At 40.9% G+C, this 16,227-nt stretch overlaps 1 protein-coding gene across 2 annotated transcripts; it reads left to right on the forward strand.

Moving 5' to 3' along the window:
• The first annotated feature begins 667 nt into the window (after positions 1 to 667).
• On the forward strand, positions 668 to 15,075 carry csf1rb (colony stimulating factor 1 receptor, b). 2 transcript variants are annotated; one of them, XM_040181650.2, is made up of 20 exons: positions 668 to 794; positions 5,709 to 5,984; positions 6,755 to 7,063; positions 7,254 to 7,390; positions 7,459 to 7,621; positions 8,430 to 8,763; positions 8,839 to 8,954; positions 9,260 to 9,369; positions 11,510 to 11,636; positions 11,807 to 11,908; positions 11,987 to 12,097; positions 12,185 to 12,344; positions 12,528 to 12,586; positions 12,697 to 12,770; positions 12,847 to 12,969; positions 13,142 to 13,253; positions 14,267 to 14,366; positions 14,432 to 14,558; positions 14,640 to 14,781; positions 14,860 to 15,075. In XM_040181650.2, the coding sequence occupies exons 1-20, from the start codon at positions 740 to 742 to the stop codon at positions 14,931 to 14,933; spliced, it is 2,811 nt and encodes a 936-aa protein (XP_040037584.2). In that variant the 5' UTR covers positions 668 to 739; the 3' UTR covers positions 14,934 to 15,075. The 2 variants fall into 2 exon arrangements, with proteins under 2 accessions (XP_040037584.2, XP_077963249.1); XM_078107123.1 differs by lacking the exons at positions 12,697 to 12,770; positions 12,847 to 12,969; positions 13,142 to 13,253.
• The last annotated feature ends 1,152 nt before the right edge of the window (positions 15,076 to 16,227 follow it).

Below are 16,227 nucleotides of genomic sequence, written 5' to 3' on the forward strand. Positions count from 1 at the left end.
ATAGAACAACATAGCATTAATATCTGCTTTAGTACCATGGAGCCAACATTTAATCCCAGAAGTGTAACACTAATTTGTGTAACTTCTGATTGTGTAACTTTTCTCACTTCCTGTTGAAATCTGGAACAAAGAGAAGTTTAAAAAGTGCTGATTATCGAAAAAAGGTTCGTCTAACAAGAAGTTCTTCCTCTTTTATTCTAGAGATTCAGAGACAAAGATTTTGAAGTACAAAATACATTTTGTAGATTTATTACATCTCAAAGGTACGTGTAGTTCTTTTTTGTAATGAGTCTCCATGTAGGTCCATGTAGTACTTTATACTTTACTACCTCTCAGAGGACCATGTATTGCATTATACTGTACTAGATCTCAGGGGTACATCTAGTACTTTGTACTGTATTACTCTTCAAAAGGTACATATATTACATTATACCGAACTACATCTAAGGGGTACATATAGTTCTTGTTACTGTATTACTTCTTTGAGGTACTTGTTGTACGTCTACCTCACTACTTTTGTCTCACAGCTTTATAACCTTCCTCGTATCTCCAGATGTTTTGATGTTGCTTGGTGTGTCAGGTTGAAGGGTGCTGGAGAAGGGGGTGGAGTCTGCTATTGGGATTGGGGGGGGGGGGGGGATGCAGTCGGTCGGGGGTGGGGGGGTAGTTGTGAATCATTTTGTCCCTCGGAGGAAGTCTCCCTCCTTCATTGTGTCTTGAGACCTTGAGAAGAAGAGAGATGAAGCTCAGTTCTCTGCTTCTGTTGATTGCCCTCAGCTGCTGCTCTGCCAAAGGTCAGATATACATTCATTATGAATATATAACTCTCTATTATACATAACTGTATCCAAAAGGACTCCTCATTTATACAGATTTAACTATTTCTTATGAATATATAAGTATTTATCATACATATAATTGTATTATGAATATGTAACATTATAAATGTATAAATAACTAGTATTATTATATAACTATAATTCAAAACTATTTTAAATACATACAACTCTTTATTATGAATATACAACTTTTTTATTATGAGTATACAAACCCTTTCTATTACAAATATTAAACCTTCATACTTCAACTCAGTGGCGGCTGGCCAATAGAAAACAGTGAGGCGTCGCCCCACCTTCTGCGTCCCTCCTTGAGCTCAAGAAAACAAAAAGAAAGGAAAATAGAATATTAAATTATAAAAAATGTCAATATTTGAATTTTTAAAACATTGAATGTACCCGTAATATTTGTAAAATATGATATCAGCGCAGAATAACTGCTTTTCCTGCACGTCCTGCCTGTCACACGCACGTCCCATCTTCATGTGTGTTCTGGCTTCACATGGTTGCCCGCAGAAGGCGGGTCTAAGAATCAATTCAGCCAATTGCTGATTAATTAATAGTGGGTGACATACACTTCAGCCAATCAGCATCATTAATATATGCCCCCAAGCTTGCACATTCTCGTCAAGGCTGGTATCGACAGGCAGATGACATTTCGGAGGAAGCAACGAGCACAGATTTTTTTAACTGTCAAGCAGACAAGACGACTGACATATATAGATTAATATTATTATATATATAGATTATAATATACTAATTTGCCCGTGAAGGTGACAAAAATAAGATTGTCAAAGTGGTATTTACTGCTTGTTTCATGTTGGAACAAATAATACTAAAAAATCTCCTAAATTGATTCAATTGCCCTACCTAGAACATTTTACCCCAGCCGCCGCTGCTTCTAGTTTAGTCACACTACTAGTACATTTTTACATACTTCTGCCAGTAGTACTACTTCAACCACTACTCATACTTCTATGACTAGCACTACATCTACCAATATGAATGCTTTATTTTAGGCCTACTGCTACTAGGACATTACTTCTGTCCCGTGTACTTCTAATTCTACTGGTATGACTCTTACTTACTGGACCCATTTACACTAATACTCTACTACTACGGCTGCTTATAGAAGGTCTATTACTACTGGTAGTACTAGCCTTAATAGTACTGCTAGTCTGGACCGTAAGTCTGAAATACAAGTTTGACTGATTGAATAGTTTAGAGTTTAGTCACTTTAAAGTGCTGCATTTGGAGGCAGGAGAGTATAAGGAGGGTTAGGGGGGGTGAGGAAACACATTTCTACCAGACCACGAGACACAAACTCATCATACCATGTATGTGTGTGTGTGCGCGCGCGTGTGTGTGTCTTTCTCCCACTTCCTTGTCTCACTTCTTCTTTGTCGAGGACTATGGGAGTGGTTAGGGAACTGGTTACCATGGCAACATGTTCACATCAACCGCTGTGAGTGGTCGTATTAAGTCTAGTAGTAATGGTAGTACTGGTGGTAGTGGACCTTCTATAAGTAGTAGTAGTAATATTAGGCATATTACAGTACAAAGCATTAAATAAAATAAAATACACAGTAATACACTGTATACACAGTGTATTACAGTAATACACAGTAATACACTGTATACAGAATATTTCTTATTAATATTAACTTAAACTTGACTCAATAAAATATTAGAAACATTTCAATTATTGTGACGAAACGTTTTATTTAGATCGTTATAGAGAAAAGTGATAATCTCTGCAAAGATGAATAGATAAACTCACGCATCAAGACCTTCCACTTCCTACCACACAATGTGACAATTGTCAAGGTAAGAACAGACTCCTCCCCTCTTGTCTTTATAAATCATATCCCGCAATATTAAGTTGAGTGTTTTATGTCTATCTTTTTTTGTATATCTATAACTAGATGCATGTTATGGAGGAATGTAAGATTACCTAAACTATAAGAACCTGTAAAATTTCTGGCTATGCTATTGCAAATAAAATTAATTGAATGTAGTATTCATATGGCTGATATTCCTTGAAAATCTGATATTACTAGTTATTAATTCAAGTATCTCGTAATGTTTTTATACAGCGCTCATTATGTCTTTTTATTCAGGTGCATAGATAATCAAAACTCAAGTATCTTGATTAATAGATGGCATTATTCAAAGTAGTAAGTTTGAGTCTGAGTTTGACTACTGACTACAGTAATACAGTACGATGGAACAACTGATCCTGAGTCAGCCAACCAAAGGCTCTACACATGTAAGGTGAAAAGTTCCTTGAAGTGTATGGTTAATATTTTGTGGATGTAAATAGTCAACAGTTCATGAAACTTAATGGTAAACATTTAATGGAAGTTAATGGTAAATAGTTTATGGGCGTTGATGGTCTGGAGTTAATGGAAGTTCTCCTCAATAGTTCATTGAAGTTAATGATCAATATTTAATTGAAGTTAATGGTTAATAGTTCATGGAATATAATGATTGGACAGTTCATGGTGAAGTGCATTATATATTATATTTCAATAATCATTTGAGCCTCTGGCTTATGATTTTAAAGGTAGATTCATGACAGAAATATCACTGTATGTTTTAAATTTGAATAAAGAAATATTCTAAATGTTCTTTGATGTTTATTAATTGTTTTTATGTCGTTCATAAACTATAACTTGGTTGACTTAAAAAAGAAAAACTTTAAAAAATGTGTTAATAAAACAAGATGCTTGGTTAAGTTAACTTTTAAGATGTTTACATAATGTATACTTTATGTAAACACTTTTTTCATGTTTCATGTACAATTCAAGAAGTCAATACAAGTTTGTTGCGCAAACTAGTAGTTTTAAGTTGTCTCAACCATGATTTTTTACATTTTTACATCAAATACGTTTTTTACATTTTGAAATGTATTGCAGGTATCAATAAAAACGTGTTGGTTAAATTCAAATACCGTAGTCACCTCAACTATTCATTCTAAGTTAAAGAACCAAATCTTTTATAAACTTAACATTTTGAGGCAGTCAGGTTACTCATTATTTTAAGGTGAACAAAGCTCACTATTCTTCACAGTGAGTATATAAAACATGCGTAAAGCAATAAATATATGGTTGTAGTGTTTTCACCCATTGGCTGAGACACCATCAAAGAGAACACACATTTAACAACTTTGCTTTAAAAATCCGTGGAACGGGATTTCTGGAGTTCTAACTTCAGTCGTCTTCACTGCAGGTGATCACCATGACATCCCGCCCGCTTCCATGATGATGGACGCCGCCCAGTCACCTGACCAATCTAACGCCAGCCCCGCCCCCCGGGTGTCGGAGCCGTTACAGGAACAGTCGGACACGCTGTGGAGGAAGGAGGTCCTGGACCTGCTCACACAGCTGGTCCTGGTCCAGAAGGAGATGGCCCAGCATCAGGTTCAGGTGGTGCAGCTGCTCAACATGCTGGGAACTCAGGTGTGTTTACTTCAGTTAGTTTAACAAACTGACTAACTAGTTTAAATTTAGACAGGACGTTTTTTAGTTTGTATTTTGTTAAGGTTAGTTTATAGTTGCTTGAGATAGAGAGTACTTAATCTCAGGTCTAGTTTAGTAGAATTTGGATAAAGTTTAGTTTAGTAGAATTAAGATAAAGTTTAGTTTAGTTGGGATAAAGTTTATTTTTTCCCACGTCTAGTTAAATTGAGTTGTAGATAAAGTTTAGTTTATCATTTTAGTTTATTAGAGGCTATGTAAATAGTTCATCAGAGTTTAGTTAAGTACAGTTTAGATAAGGTTTAGTTTAGATAAGGTTTAGTTTAGCAGAATATAGTAGAGTTTAGTTAAGTAGATTTAAGATGAAGTTAAGGAATGTAGAGTTTAGTTAAGTAGAGGGTTAGATCATGTTAAATTAAGTAGTGTTTAGAGTCGAGTTCAGATGAATTTTACATAAGTAGATTTTAGATAAAGTTTAGTTAAGTAGCGTTCAGATGACGTTTAGTAAAGTTTAGATTACACATTTCAAGATTACATTGCGTCTACCTTGATGCTGTCTCAATAAACGTCTTCTTCTCAGGGCTCTCAGCAGATCCTGGATCTGCAGAACATGGCTCGTCACCAGAGTCTGCTGGTTGAGAACCATCAAGCTTTACTTCTGCAGACGTCTCGCATCTCCACACAGCTGCAGGAGATCAACAGGAAACCTGCCTCCTGCCAATGAGATCCTCTGGTTATTTACTTGCAAGCAATGGGATCTTCTGGTGCTCAACTGGCAGGCAATGGGATTGTCTAATTCTTCACAGATCCTATGCACTCTAATCATTACTAATGATTAACAGTGTGATGATAGATATAAACTTTAACCAAACATTTATTAAAAAAAATTACAACATTTTAGAATCAAATAATTGATTTCTATGTTTCATTAAATAACCTTAAAAGTGAACTGCTGCTTTCTTTTCACCTGAAGCAATCAGCTTCTTTTGTTATAATGTGTTGTATGTTCTGATGTTTCTATTAATAAATTACATCTTGTTTGATTATCTTTCTGGTGGTTGCGTTTCTGTGTACTGCAGTACATAAAGTTGTGTACTGGTTCTCTGAGACCTTCGAGCCTCTTGTGGTACTGTTTGGTGTTACTCAGTTTGCTGTTTGAGTGTGCTAGGAGGACAAAGAAGAGATGATGCTATGCAGGTGACACAAGGTAATTTGATAAGATGTTGATTTGAAAAGCTCAAAAGGCTAACTCTTAGGTATGAAGGTAAACATCCTCCCATCTGTTCATGGGTGGTGCTCAGGTGTGCAGCTGGTAATTGTAACCACACCCACCATCACAGGTTTTGTGATCAGTGCTGCAGAGAGAGACTGATTTACTGTCTGTTTGTTTCAGACGATCCGGATCCTCCATCCATCCGCCTGAATTCTGACTTCCTGGCAAACCAAACGGAGGTGCATCTGACAGCCGGCTCCGCCTTCAATCTCAGCTGTCATGGGAAGCGTTTCATGCGTTTGACCAGCACTTCGTTCCGTTTGTTCTACCGGGATAGACCGCAGGACCCGGTGGTGGTCAGCGGGTCAGACCCCAGACACACCGGGACCTACTACTGTGGATACATCAACCAGAGCCTGGAACACCTAGACACTTGGATACACCTGTATGTCACAGGTAAGAGTAACTGTGCCCACTCCCCTGCCAGAGTCATAGCCCTGGATCCACACTGGAATGACCCGGAAGTAGTGGAAGTGGCTGCCATGTTAAGAACTGTTTGAATTCTCTAAATGCTAAGGAAAGGAGCTTCAATGCTACCTTACTTAGCTCCTTTAGGATAGGAACCCTCAATTAGAATGTCAACAATTCCTTGTGATGGCAATATTTAAATAGTGACGTATCATTTGGCCGTTCACGAGAACTAACGATCATGACGTAGAAACGCAGATCCTGTGAGTAACCGTTAGCATAACTAATTTATATTGCAACCTTGTTGATAAGGTTTTGCTGTGAAACTAGTTATTTGTGTCATCTGCATGGCTCAGCACTGTAACAACAAATGAAGGCATCTAAAATGCTTCTTTGTAGCCGATGCAGACTGACTTCAGTAACATGCGTCTCACAACGTCCACCACAACTACGAGGCTTGGTGGGAGTGGAGTCCGATTCCCTAATCATCGCGGTTGTCTTTTCCAAACTCCTCATGAATTCTCCTAACCATCTTTCCTTGACCCAATGATGTTTTCCACAGTGGTCGAGGGTTACCGGTTAGGAATAGACATAAGGATATCATTGTCTTTTTACAATTCAAATCCAGCCAAGAAGTAGGAAGACTAGACTCAAGTCTTACCGATTCAATTGTCATGGACTCGCTCTACTATCAGTGTTTTTTTCAGCATTAGTCATCATCTGACCTTGGTATCCCACAATGCTTCTCTCTCTCTCAGACTCAGCCAACCCTTCCAGCGTGTTTGTCACACCTTACTTCTCTACTCCTTCTGTGGAGGAGAGCCAGGACTTCCTCTTCAGGTGTCTGCTCACCGACCCGTCCATCACGAACCTGACCCTGCAATCAGCAGGCAGTGAAGAGGGACGGGGGCGGAGCCTGCCTCTGGGAATGAACGTGACCTTTGACCTTAGGAGAGGAGCCCTGATCCGAGACCTCCACAGGTCATTCAGTGGAAGCTATGTTTGTTCGGGCTGGAGAGACCAAAGGCAGTTCAGGTCCAAACCTGTCGATCTGTTTGTGATCCCAAGTAAGACCTGTCTGTCAGCCTGCTGAACTCCATTCATACCGGTCCCCGATGATCTGTCTGTCTGCTGCCCTCTGATATTCATTCATACTTGTGTCCCTGATGACCTGCTTGTCTGCTGATCTCCATTCATACATGTGTCCCCAATGACTAATCTGTCTACCTCGTGTCTGTCCTTTCTGTCTGTCTGCAGAGCCCCGTAACCCTCCTTCGCTGTCTGTCAGTCAGCATCAATCCGTCCGTCTGGAAGGAGAGAGATTTGAAGTCACCTGTGTGACCAGCAACCCGTCCAACTTCTACAACCTCACTTGGACAGACCCAAACACAAAGGTCAGGGGTCACCTGCTTGTCTCTAGACGCGCTGTCTTGATGTTCATTGGTTCTTCGTTTTCTTCCAGATCCTGAATGCCAGCCTCAGCCGTCGCTATGGCAACGGCCGCATGCAGATCAACAGCACCGTGACTGTGCCTGCTGTCAGCCGGACGCACAGCGGGACCTACACCTGCACTGCTGTCAACGAGGCCGGGGTCGCCATGGCAACCACTCAGCTTAGAGTTCTGGGTAATAACACAACAGGATGAGAATGTCTTTTCACCCACATCCAAAGAGCTTATTTAACTATATACTAGCATAAAATGTATTTTAAATAAGTAGTGATTCGTAATAATAATAATTCAACACTGATAACTGAGCAAGTTATTGTTGTTGTAACTGAATAAAGAGTATTTATTAAGCTTGTTCACAGTTCAAACTGAAAAATTCAGATTTAGTTCTGGATTTATTTGAATTTTGGACCGATAAACCTGTTTCAGAGAAAAATTGAGAAACAGCTAAATATCATGTGGGCATAAGAAAAAAAAACAAAAGATACGTAAGGAAGATGAAAATAATCTGTTGGAGCAGATTAATACTACAGAATGTAATTGTCAGGGTGCGGGGAAGGCAGGACTCAAACGCAGACTTCAAACCAAAACAGACTTTAATAGTCAAAAACTCCAAAAAGGGCCAAGGGGCAAAAATGCTGGCAGGAACATCCAGAACAATCAACAATGACGCGACAAGTGACAAGAGACACACACGGCTTAAATACACTAGGGAGGTGCAGGTGATTGGACACAGGTGGAAACAATCAGACAATCACAGGGGATGACAGGATAAGACAGGAAGTGAAGTTACCCAGGGAGACCAGAAGCAGAAAACTACAAAATAAGACAGGAAATAAACCCACACCGTAACAGTAATAAATTGATCCAGAAGCTGCGATAAAAAATCTACCAAATGAGCTTCAGCTTAAAAAAGTACAGAGTGAAAAGAGAATGATATTAACCCTCTCCTCTTCTTCCTCCTCCTCCTGCTCCTTCTCCCCCAGACGATCCCTACTTGAGGATCTACCTGCAGCTAAGTGAATCTGACACTTACACCAGAGAGCTCAATGAGGCCCCAGGTGCTAATGTTAGCAGCATGCTACATTCACAGCTAAAAGCTAACGTTAGTCTCCATCAGCTGGGTGTGAAGGGGGATAGCAGCCGTAATGTTAGTGGCACTAGCAAGCTGGAGGTGTACGAAGGTCGAGATGTAACGTTGACATTCGTGATCGAAGCGTATCCTCCAATCAGACGCCAGCACTGGACAACAACAACAGGCGTCAACAAGGACAACAACAACATGGTGTACCAGGAGAACTACACCGCCAACGGCTACAGGTTTGCATGCTAACAGACACAGGCCCGCCCCACTAGTGAGGAGGTGCAGCAGGTGTGATGGTGCATTTGCTACAGGTCGGAGGCGAGCTTGTTGCTGAGGAGAGTTCGTCAGGAGGATCAAGGTCAATACTCGTTCCACTTTGACAACTCCTTCTTTGATGGATCGCAGAACATCGACCTGCGGATCTACAGTAGGAAGCATTTCCTCCTCTTCTTCCTGCTCCTGCTTTCTTCCTGCACCTCTACTTCTGCCCTTCTCTTTCCCTTTCTGTTCCTCTTTTTCCTCTTATTATATTATTAGTCCGACAACTAAAGAGGATCAGGTGTGACCTCACAGGAAGAGGAAGCGAGGTCAGCCCTGATCCTCCCTCTGTCCCCTGGTGATTTCACCGCGGAGTGTGTCGCCTTCAACCACGTGGGAGGGTCTCAAGAGCTCAGGGGAAACTCATCAGAAGAGGATCCACATTATGATAAAAAATGTGTTTCTGGGTTTCAGGCTCGGCAGGAAAAGAGCAACGGTTCTCCTCTCCAGCTCTGATTGGAGCTCTGAGTGCCGCTTTACTCCTCCTCCTGCTCTTATTGGTCGTGTTCTACAAGTGGAGACAGGTGTGTTTGTTAATCACAGCCAACATCGGGAGAGACGGGGTACACCCCGGAATGGTTAGGCCAGGCAATCGAAGGGCTAACATAAAGACAAACAATCAGAAACATTTATCTGCCAAGTATGTTGTATTGTCATGTGGGTGGTGCATCCAAGGGACAAAAAATTAATTATTTGTAGTAAATTAACAATACAATATAAAAGAATATAAAATACAAATAAAAATTCCCAAAATAAAAAGTGCACAGGGAAACAGATAACAATATATATACAAGTGTATTTGAAAGTGTCCAAATGTGTTTAAAATTGACCCAGTCAGTGGTCCCCTACTCCAACATATTATTTAAACAGATTATGTGAACATTAGGGGGCGCTGCAGTCAATTGCTGAATATTTGCTGAATTATTTTTTCAGTTTTCATCGTCTTTTGGGTATATAAATGAACAAACTCCTCCGAGAGTTTAAACTCGATCTATTTCACCTGTGTGGTCAAAATTATCTGGACGTGTCCTGGCATCTGTTTTGATTGATATCAGTCAATTTTCTGGAAAATGTAAAATGTTATAACTTCAAGGTACTTTCAAACTTCTGACCAAAATGTCTTATTCATGATGCTAGTGTAGGCCTAGTGATTTTCAAACATAGCTACCTCTTGGAAAAGGGAATTACGAAGGCTTTAGACTTTTATCTGATCGACCTCAAAATTGTGCAGATAAGCCTTAAGACTTTGATAATAGTTCACCATGAATGTTGGGAGTTTTTAAAAAACGTTGTCATTGTCCTAGGTGATGACATTAAAGAGCTGATGTGGTTTTGGCTCAAAAGTGCTAAATTGTTTGCTGACTTCGGACCCATCGCTTCATCTTCTCAAATCGCGTAGCTGCAACGCTGGCAGCCTCGTGGGAAGGGGAGGGGGGGAGCTGCGCTCATGTGATTGGTTGAAATGAGGGCGACATCTGATTCGTTACAGAAAAAAACGTATTTGTGGATCTAGTCACATTAAGCGAGTCTCAAACAACCCACACACAAATATGATGCGCAAACAAATGCAGTGCGATCGGCGAACAAATGCAAACACATCCACAAACAAATATAAATCGTAATTTTTTTATGTGTGCAATGGAATGTATTTGTAAATCCTCCTGCGTGAATTTGTAAATCTAATATATTTTTGAATTGTTCTGTGTGCATTTGTGAATCTTCTTTTTGCATTTTTGAGTCGTTCTGTGTGCATTTGCAATTATTGAGACTGATCTAACTCCGTACTCGACCTCGACCTCTATCCACACCCTCACTGGAGAGAAGTTATGCACTTGATAAAAGCAGAGGTCGGTGCAGTCACTTGACCACAGCTCAGAAAGGTGTGAAGTTAATACTGGAGCAGGAGGGATTCTCTGCCTTGACTGACATGATCCGTCTATTGTAGTGACTTTGGTGGTTCACTACAGTAAGGCCAGTAGCCTAGTGGTAGAGTGTTTTGAATCCCACACCTACTACTCCTTGTTTTCATTTATGTTGGCATGTATATGACCATGAGTCTGCTTCTACTCAGAATAGTGTGTACTTCACATGTTAGTTCCTGGAAGCCTGTCCTGAACTCTATCTGCATATGTCCAAGTACAGCAAGGTCCGTAGTGTAGTGGGTATATCTGGGATTATTGGTGGATGTCCTGTGTTCAAATCCAATCATGGATTAACATAGAGCAGAGATATTGATCCTCATTACTCTTGAGATTAATAATCGGGAGTCCTGATCGGGAATCACTTGTTTTGGTTTGTTGATGCATATCTGATCAGATTATGTTTCATAACTGATCAACACAGTTAATGACCCCAACCCAAGTTGCTTTTTGGTTTTCATCACATTATAATGCCATAATGAATTGAACAAATTGAATTGAAATGACACTAAATAAAAATATATGTGAAAACATGTGCACTAAAAGGATCGAGGGTTAAAATCAATGTGAAAGCCAATTTGCATCTGAAATAGTGACTTTATTTCACGACTTTACAACAAAAACACAAAAAAATCTATGTGAAGTTATAAAGAATATGAAGTTTCACAATTTTGTAAACGTCTCTTATCTGAACCAAAACTCATCACTTTTTTCACAAAGGGTTCAAATGTTTCCACTTTCTCAGAAACCCAAATATGAGATTCGCTGGAAGATTATTGAGAGCACGGACGGGAACAGCTACACCTTCATCGACCCCAGCCAGCTACCCTACGAACAGAAGTGGGAGTTTCCTCGAGACAAACTCCGCCTCGGTACCAACGTTTAACATGTTGAATATATTGTACTCGATTGTGATCAGAATCCATTATTAATTAGGTGGAAGATGGATCATTAAGTTTGAGTTTGATCATGCAAGAATCATTAGTCTTTCGATCCAACCTTAACCGAGAAGATTAACTTTGCCGTCCTCTCTCTCTGTCAGGTGCTGTCGTGGGTTCGGGGGCGTTTGGAAAGGTTGTTGAGGCGACCGCCTACGGTCTTGGAACCGGCGATGCCACACGGGTTGCCGTGAAGATGCTCAAACGTCAGTCCTCAAAATCTTCCTCTTAATCATTGATGACAGATGGTTGTGGCGATTAACATTGCATTCGCACATACACAGCAAGCGCTCACTCGGAGGAACGAGAAGCTCTGATGTCGGAACTGAAGATCCTCGGCCATCTTGGTTACCACGACAACATTGTCAACCTGCTGGGAGCCTGCACTCGAGGAGGTCCGCTGATCTAAACGTTAGAAGAGAAAACTGATGAGCCCATCAGGTGAACACCTCACTTTTGACCTCTGCCCCTCCCCTCCCCAGGTCCCATGTTGATGATCACAGAGTACTGCAGCCATGGGGACCTGCTCAACTTTCTGCGGGCTCATGCTCAGGACTTCATGGCGTCCGTTGTGAGTGTGGATGAAGTGGAGGAGGAGGTCCTCTATAAAAACATGGGCACCCAGAACCCTCGCCTGAGGAGGTCAGAATCAATATGTCTATCAATAGATTTGTTGATATTATTATTGTGCTTGTGATCAAAAGATTTTACTTTCTCTATCAATGTATAGTGAAAAGAAAGCCTTTACATTTTCGACGGTTATGTGTTTTCATACCTTATCACCTGTGATGATGTCACTGTGTGTGTGTGCTTGTCTTTGTGTAGTGACAGCGGGATCTCGTGCTGTTCAGATTATCAGGAGATGCAGCAGGTCAAGAGTCCAGGTAATAATAATAATAATAATTAATGTACCTGTAGTTTTTGCCTCTGTTGGCCAACTTGTCTGTCTGTCTGACTGACTGTTTGCCTGTCTGTCGGACTGTCTCTCGCTCAGGTCTGTCTGTCGAAGACCTCATGAGGTTTTCCCAGCAGGTGGCTCAGGGCCTGGACTTCCTGTCCACCAGGAATGTGAGAACTCAAAAGACACATTGGCCTTTCTAGACTAAAATCTGTCTGTCTGACTGCCTGCCTGTCCGTCTCTCAGTGTATCCACAGAGACGTAGCGGCTAGAAACGTCTTGCTGACAGACCGTCGGGTGGCAAAGATCTGTGACTTCGGTTTGGCGAGAGATATCCGTAACGACAACAGTTACATCGTCCAGGGAAACGTCAGTGTTCGAACTCTGCTTCACCTGTTAAGACATTCCTTCTAAGGAAAAGGAAAAATACATAAAACTAACCATCAAAACATTTTTTTATGTTTTAATCATGTTTCTGGCCGGAGCATGAACTCTTATTCTGACTTTTATTTTGAAATGTTGCTGTATTTGTTTCGAAAAGGCCCGTCTCCCGGTGAAGTGGATGGCTCCTGAAAGCATCTTTCAGTGCGTCTACACCGTCCAGAGTGACGTCTGGTCCTACGGAGTCTTACTGTGGGAGACCTTCTCCCTGGGTAACCACTGGGACTTTAGATACTTGTGGTCGTATGGTACCTCTGAGCCTCGGCAGCTGTTTCTTTGGAGACCCCTTCATCCATTGAAATATACTTCTCATCCAGCAGCTCCTGAATGTGACTATTTCTGATGTGCAGGTGGCCCATTTAAAAACTACGTACATTTACCATTCGTACACAAGGATGGATACTTTAAAGTACATATGAAGTATGTAATGGAAAGTACAAACTAAGTATTGGCACTATACGGTATATAGCGAGTATGGACACTATGAAATACATATAGGCTACATACCATGTATGGACCGTATCAAGTACATTTTAAGCATGTGCACTATAAAGTACATACTAAGTACAGTCACAATAGAGTACATCCAAAATATGGTTACTAAGAAATCCTTTGTAGAACACATGGAATATACAGTACATGCATGTACACTATAAAGTACATACTAAGTATGGCATTATAAGGTACATACTAATTTTGGAGTGTTTACTAGTTTATACTTAATGGTGTCCATTCTTAAGATTCAGGATATTTATTCTCATGTGTACCGTTAACAAAGTTATGAAATAGTTCTATACAAAATTACAATGACACACTAAAAACAGAAAACTATTTAAGTTAAAGTGCAGGTTATAACGAACACACACAAGGCTCATCCCAAATTAGCTGGTCCTCATCAGAGTCCATCACAATGCATGCTGGGTATATTTGTGTCTGGCTTGATCCTGACTTCCTCTGACATCAGAAACACCTGGTCAATGATTACTTCACCAGAGTGAGGAAGTCACAATTCTTAGAGCTTGTTTCTCCACCTGCATGACCCAATGCATAATGGCAAACTGCTGGCTGCTCACAGATCAGACAGCTGATTGGCTCTTAGAAACAGTGTTTTTTAGTAGAATGTACATTTTTCCTGTGTTATTGTAATATTTAATTCTAAAGTGTAAAGCTCTCTGATTGGCAGACTGCAATGCTCACCTGTGATTGTGTCTCTCTACCTGTACAGGTAAGAGTCCGTACCCAAACATCGCCGTGGATACCAACTTCTACAAGATGATCCAAGATGGCCGCCACATGGACAAGCCCCACTTTGCTCCAACAGAGATGTGAGCAAGCTGATATTTAAGTTATTTTGAATCTATTGACAATAATCAATGCTTTGTCTTCTCAGGTATCAACTGATGACGCTCTGCTGGAGCTTAGAGCCCACAGACAGACCAACCTTTAAGACGATTGGTCAGCTCATTGACAGGCTTCTCCCCTGCACCGTTGACGCATTGCTGCATCACAGGAAGCAGGTGAGACCCCTGCACTCACCTGCAAACTGGGCCCCAGCTTTGTCTGGCGGTGCGTGAACATCTTGTCTTTCTTGTCCACAGTCAACCTACAGAAACATAAAGGAGTGCAGAGAAGAAGAAGAGGAGGAGGAGGAGGAGGAGGAGGAGGAGGAGGAGGAGGAGGAGGAGAAGGAGGTCAGAGGAGGAAACACACTGACGAGAGGAGAAGAGTGCAGCCGAAGAAGTGATTTAACCATCTGCTGGTGCTAAGCAACGGTTCACGTGTATTAATCTGCTCTGACTGCGCCTTTTTGATCCTCAGATCACCATGACGAAAACAAAGCTGATAATGAAAAGATAGAGCCAATGATGAAGAACATCTACCAGCTGTCATGATCGTCTCGTCCAATAAAAACTAAATGTCTCAAAGACATTCAAAATGAAACTTTATTAACAAACGTCCTGACTGTAAATGTTTGTTCTCTATCAATAAACCAACCAAATATATAAAAATGAGAATTAAAGAGATGAAACCATTTATCACTTTATTTTTTGTCCATGTTTCTATGCCTTAAAAAACTTAATCCAATCTGTAGTCGTTTAAATAGGTGGTGTGATGTCATCAGAGCTGCAGGTTTGTCCTGGGCCCTGTTCCTCGCACGTAGTCCAACCAAGTCGATCAAATATCCGATCATCCAGCTCAAATTACCAAGATGATTGACATCAGGCTATCTCGGTTCCCCGAAGGCGGATCGGCACTCAAAGCGTCTCGTTAGTTTGAACTAGATGTCAATCATCAGGATAATCGCGTGTTTTACGTCAGAAGGCGGAAGAGTCGATCACCGAAACCAGTATAACGGCAAATAAACCTAAAGGAAGAGCGTCTTTTTTCTCCGCTGACGAGCAGGATGATCATGAACACATGTGATGAGATAATATGTTAATTTGAATAATTTCTGTCAGATGAATTTAACGTATTATACATATTTCACGTTGTTCATTCTGTACGTCCATCAGTCTGTCCGTCCCAGGGAGGATCGTCCTGTGTCTCTAAAGGGTTCTTCCTTTTATTCTTCCCATCAAATACTTTCTCATTGTTTGGGGAGTTTTTCCTGTGATGATGTGATGGTTTCTGGACAGAGGACGTCACATGTGTACACACTGTAAAGACCTCTGAGGCGAAGTAGTGATATTGTGCGATAGAAAATAAAATGAAATCAATCATATAATCATGGCAAAAACTGACAGCGCCCCCCTGCGAGGCTACAAGCCCGACAAAGTATCACACACAAGTTAACGTTATGCGTGTTGGTAAAATGTAACGGCTCATTTAAGTGCCTCGTCACTCTAAAGTAATATAATCTGATTAATTAAATGTGTCTGCTGGCAGGAGGCTTCATGGATGCACAGAGACAGTCCGTGGGACAGTATGTGAGACAGTCCGTGGGACAGTATGTGAGACAGTCTGTGGGACAGTGGATTCTCGGCTGCAGCGTGTGGTGTTCATCACGTAACGTAACAGGGAAATTCTTCTTGTAAATAAATGATTCTTGTCCTCAGCATGTAGCGCTCGTACAGGACGTCATGGCGGCTAAATGGGTCTTTGTGATCTCGGAGAAGTTTCTCCCTATAAAACGTTAATCTGACTGATGTCGCTCCTTCATCAATGAGGAAGAGAGCTGCCCTTTTT

This window comes from Gasterosteus aculeatus, chromosome 7 (genome assembly GCF_964276395.1).
Source record: "Gasterosteus aculeatus chromosome 7, fGasAcu3.hap1.1, whole genome shotgun sequence".
In the NCBI taxonomy this organism is placed as follows: domain Eukaryota; kingdom Metazoa; phylum Chordata; class Actinopteri; order Perciformes; family Gasterosteidae; genus Gasterosteus; species Gasterosteus aculeatus.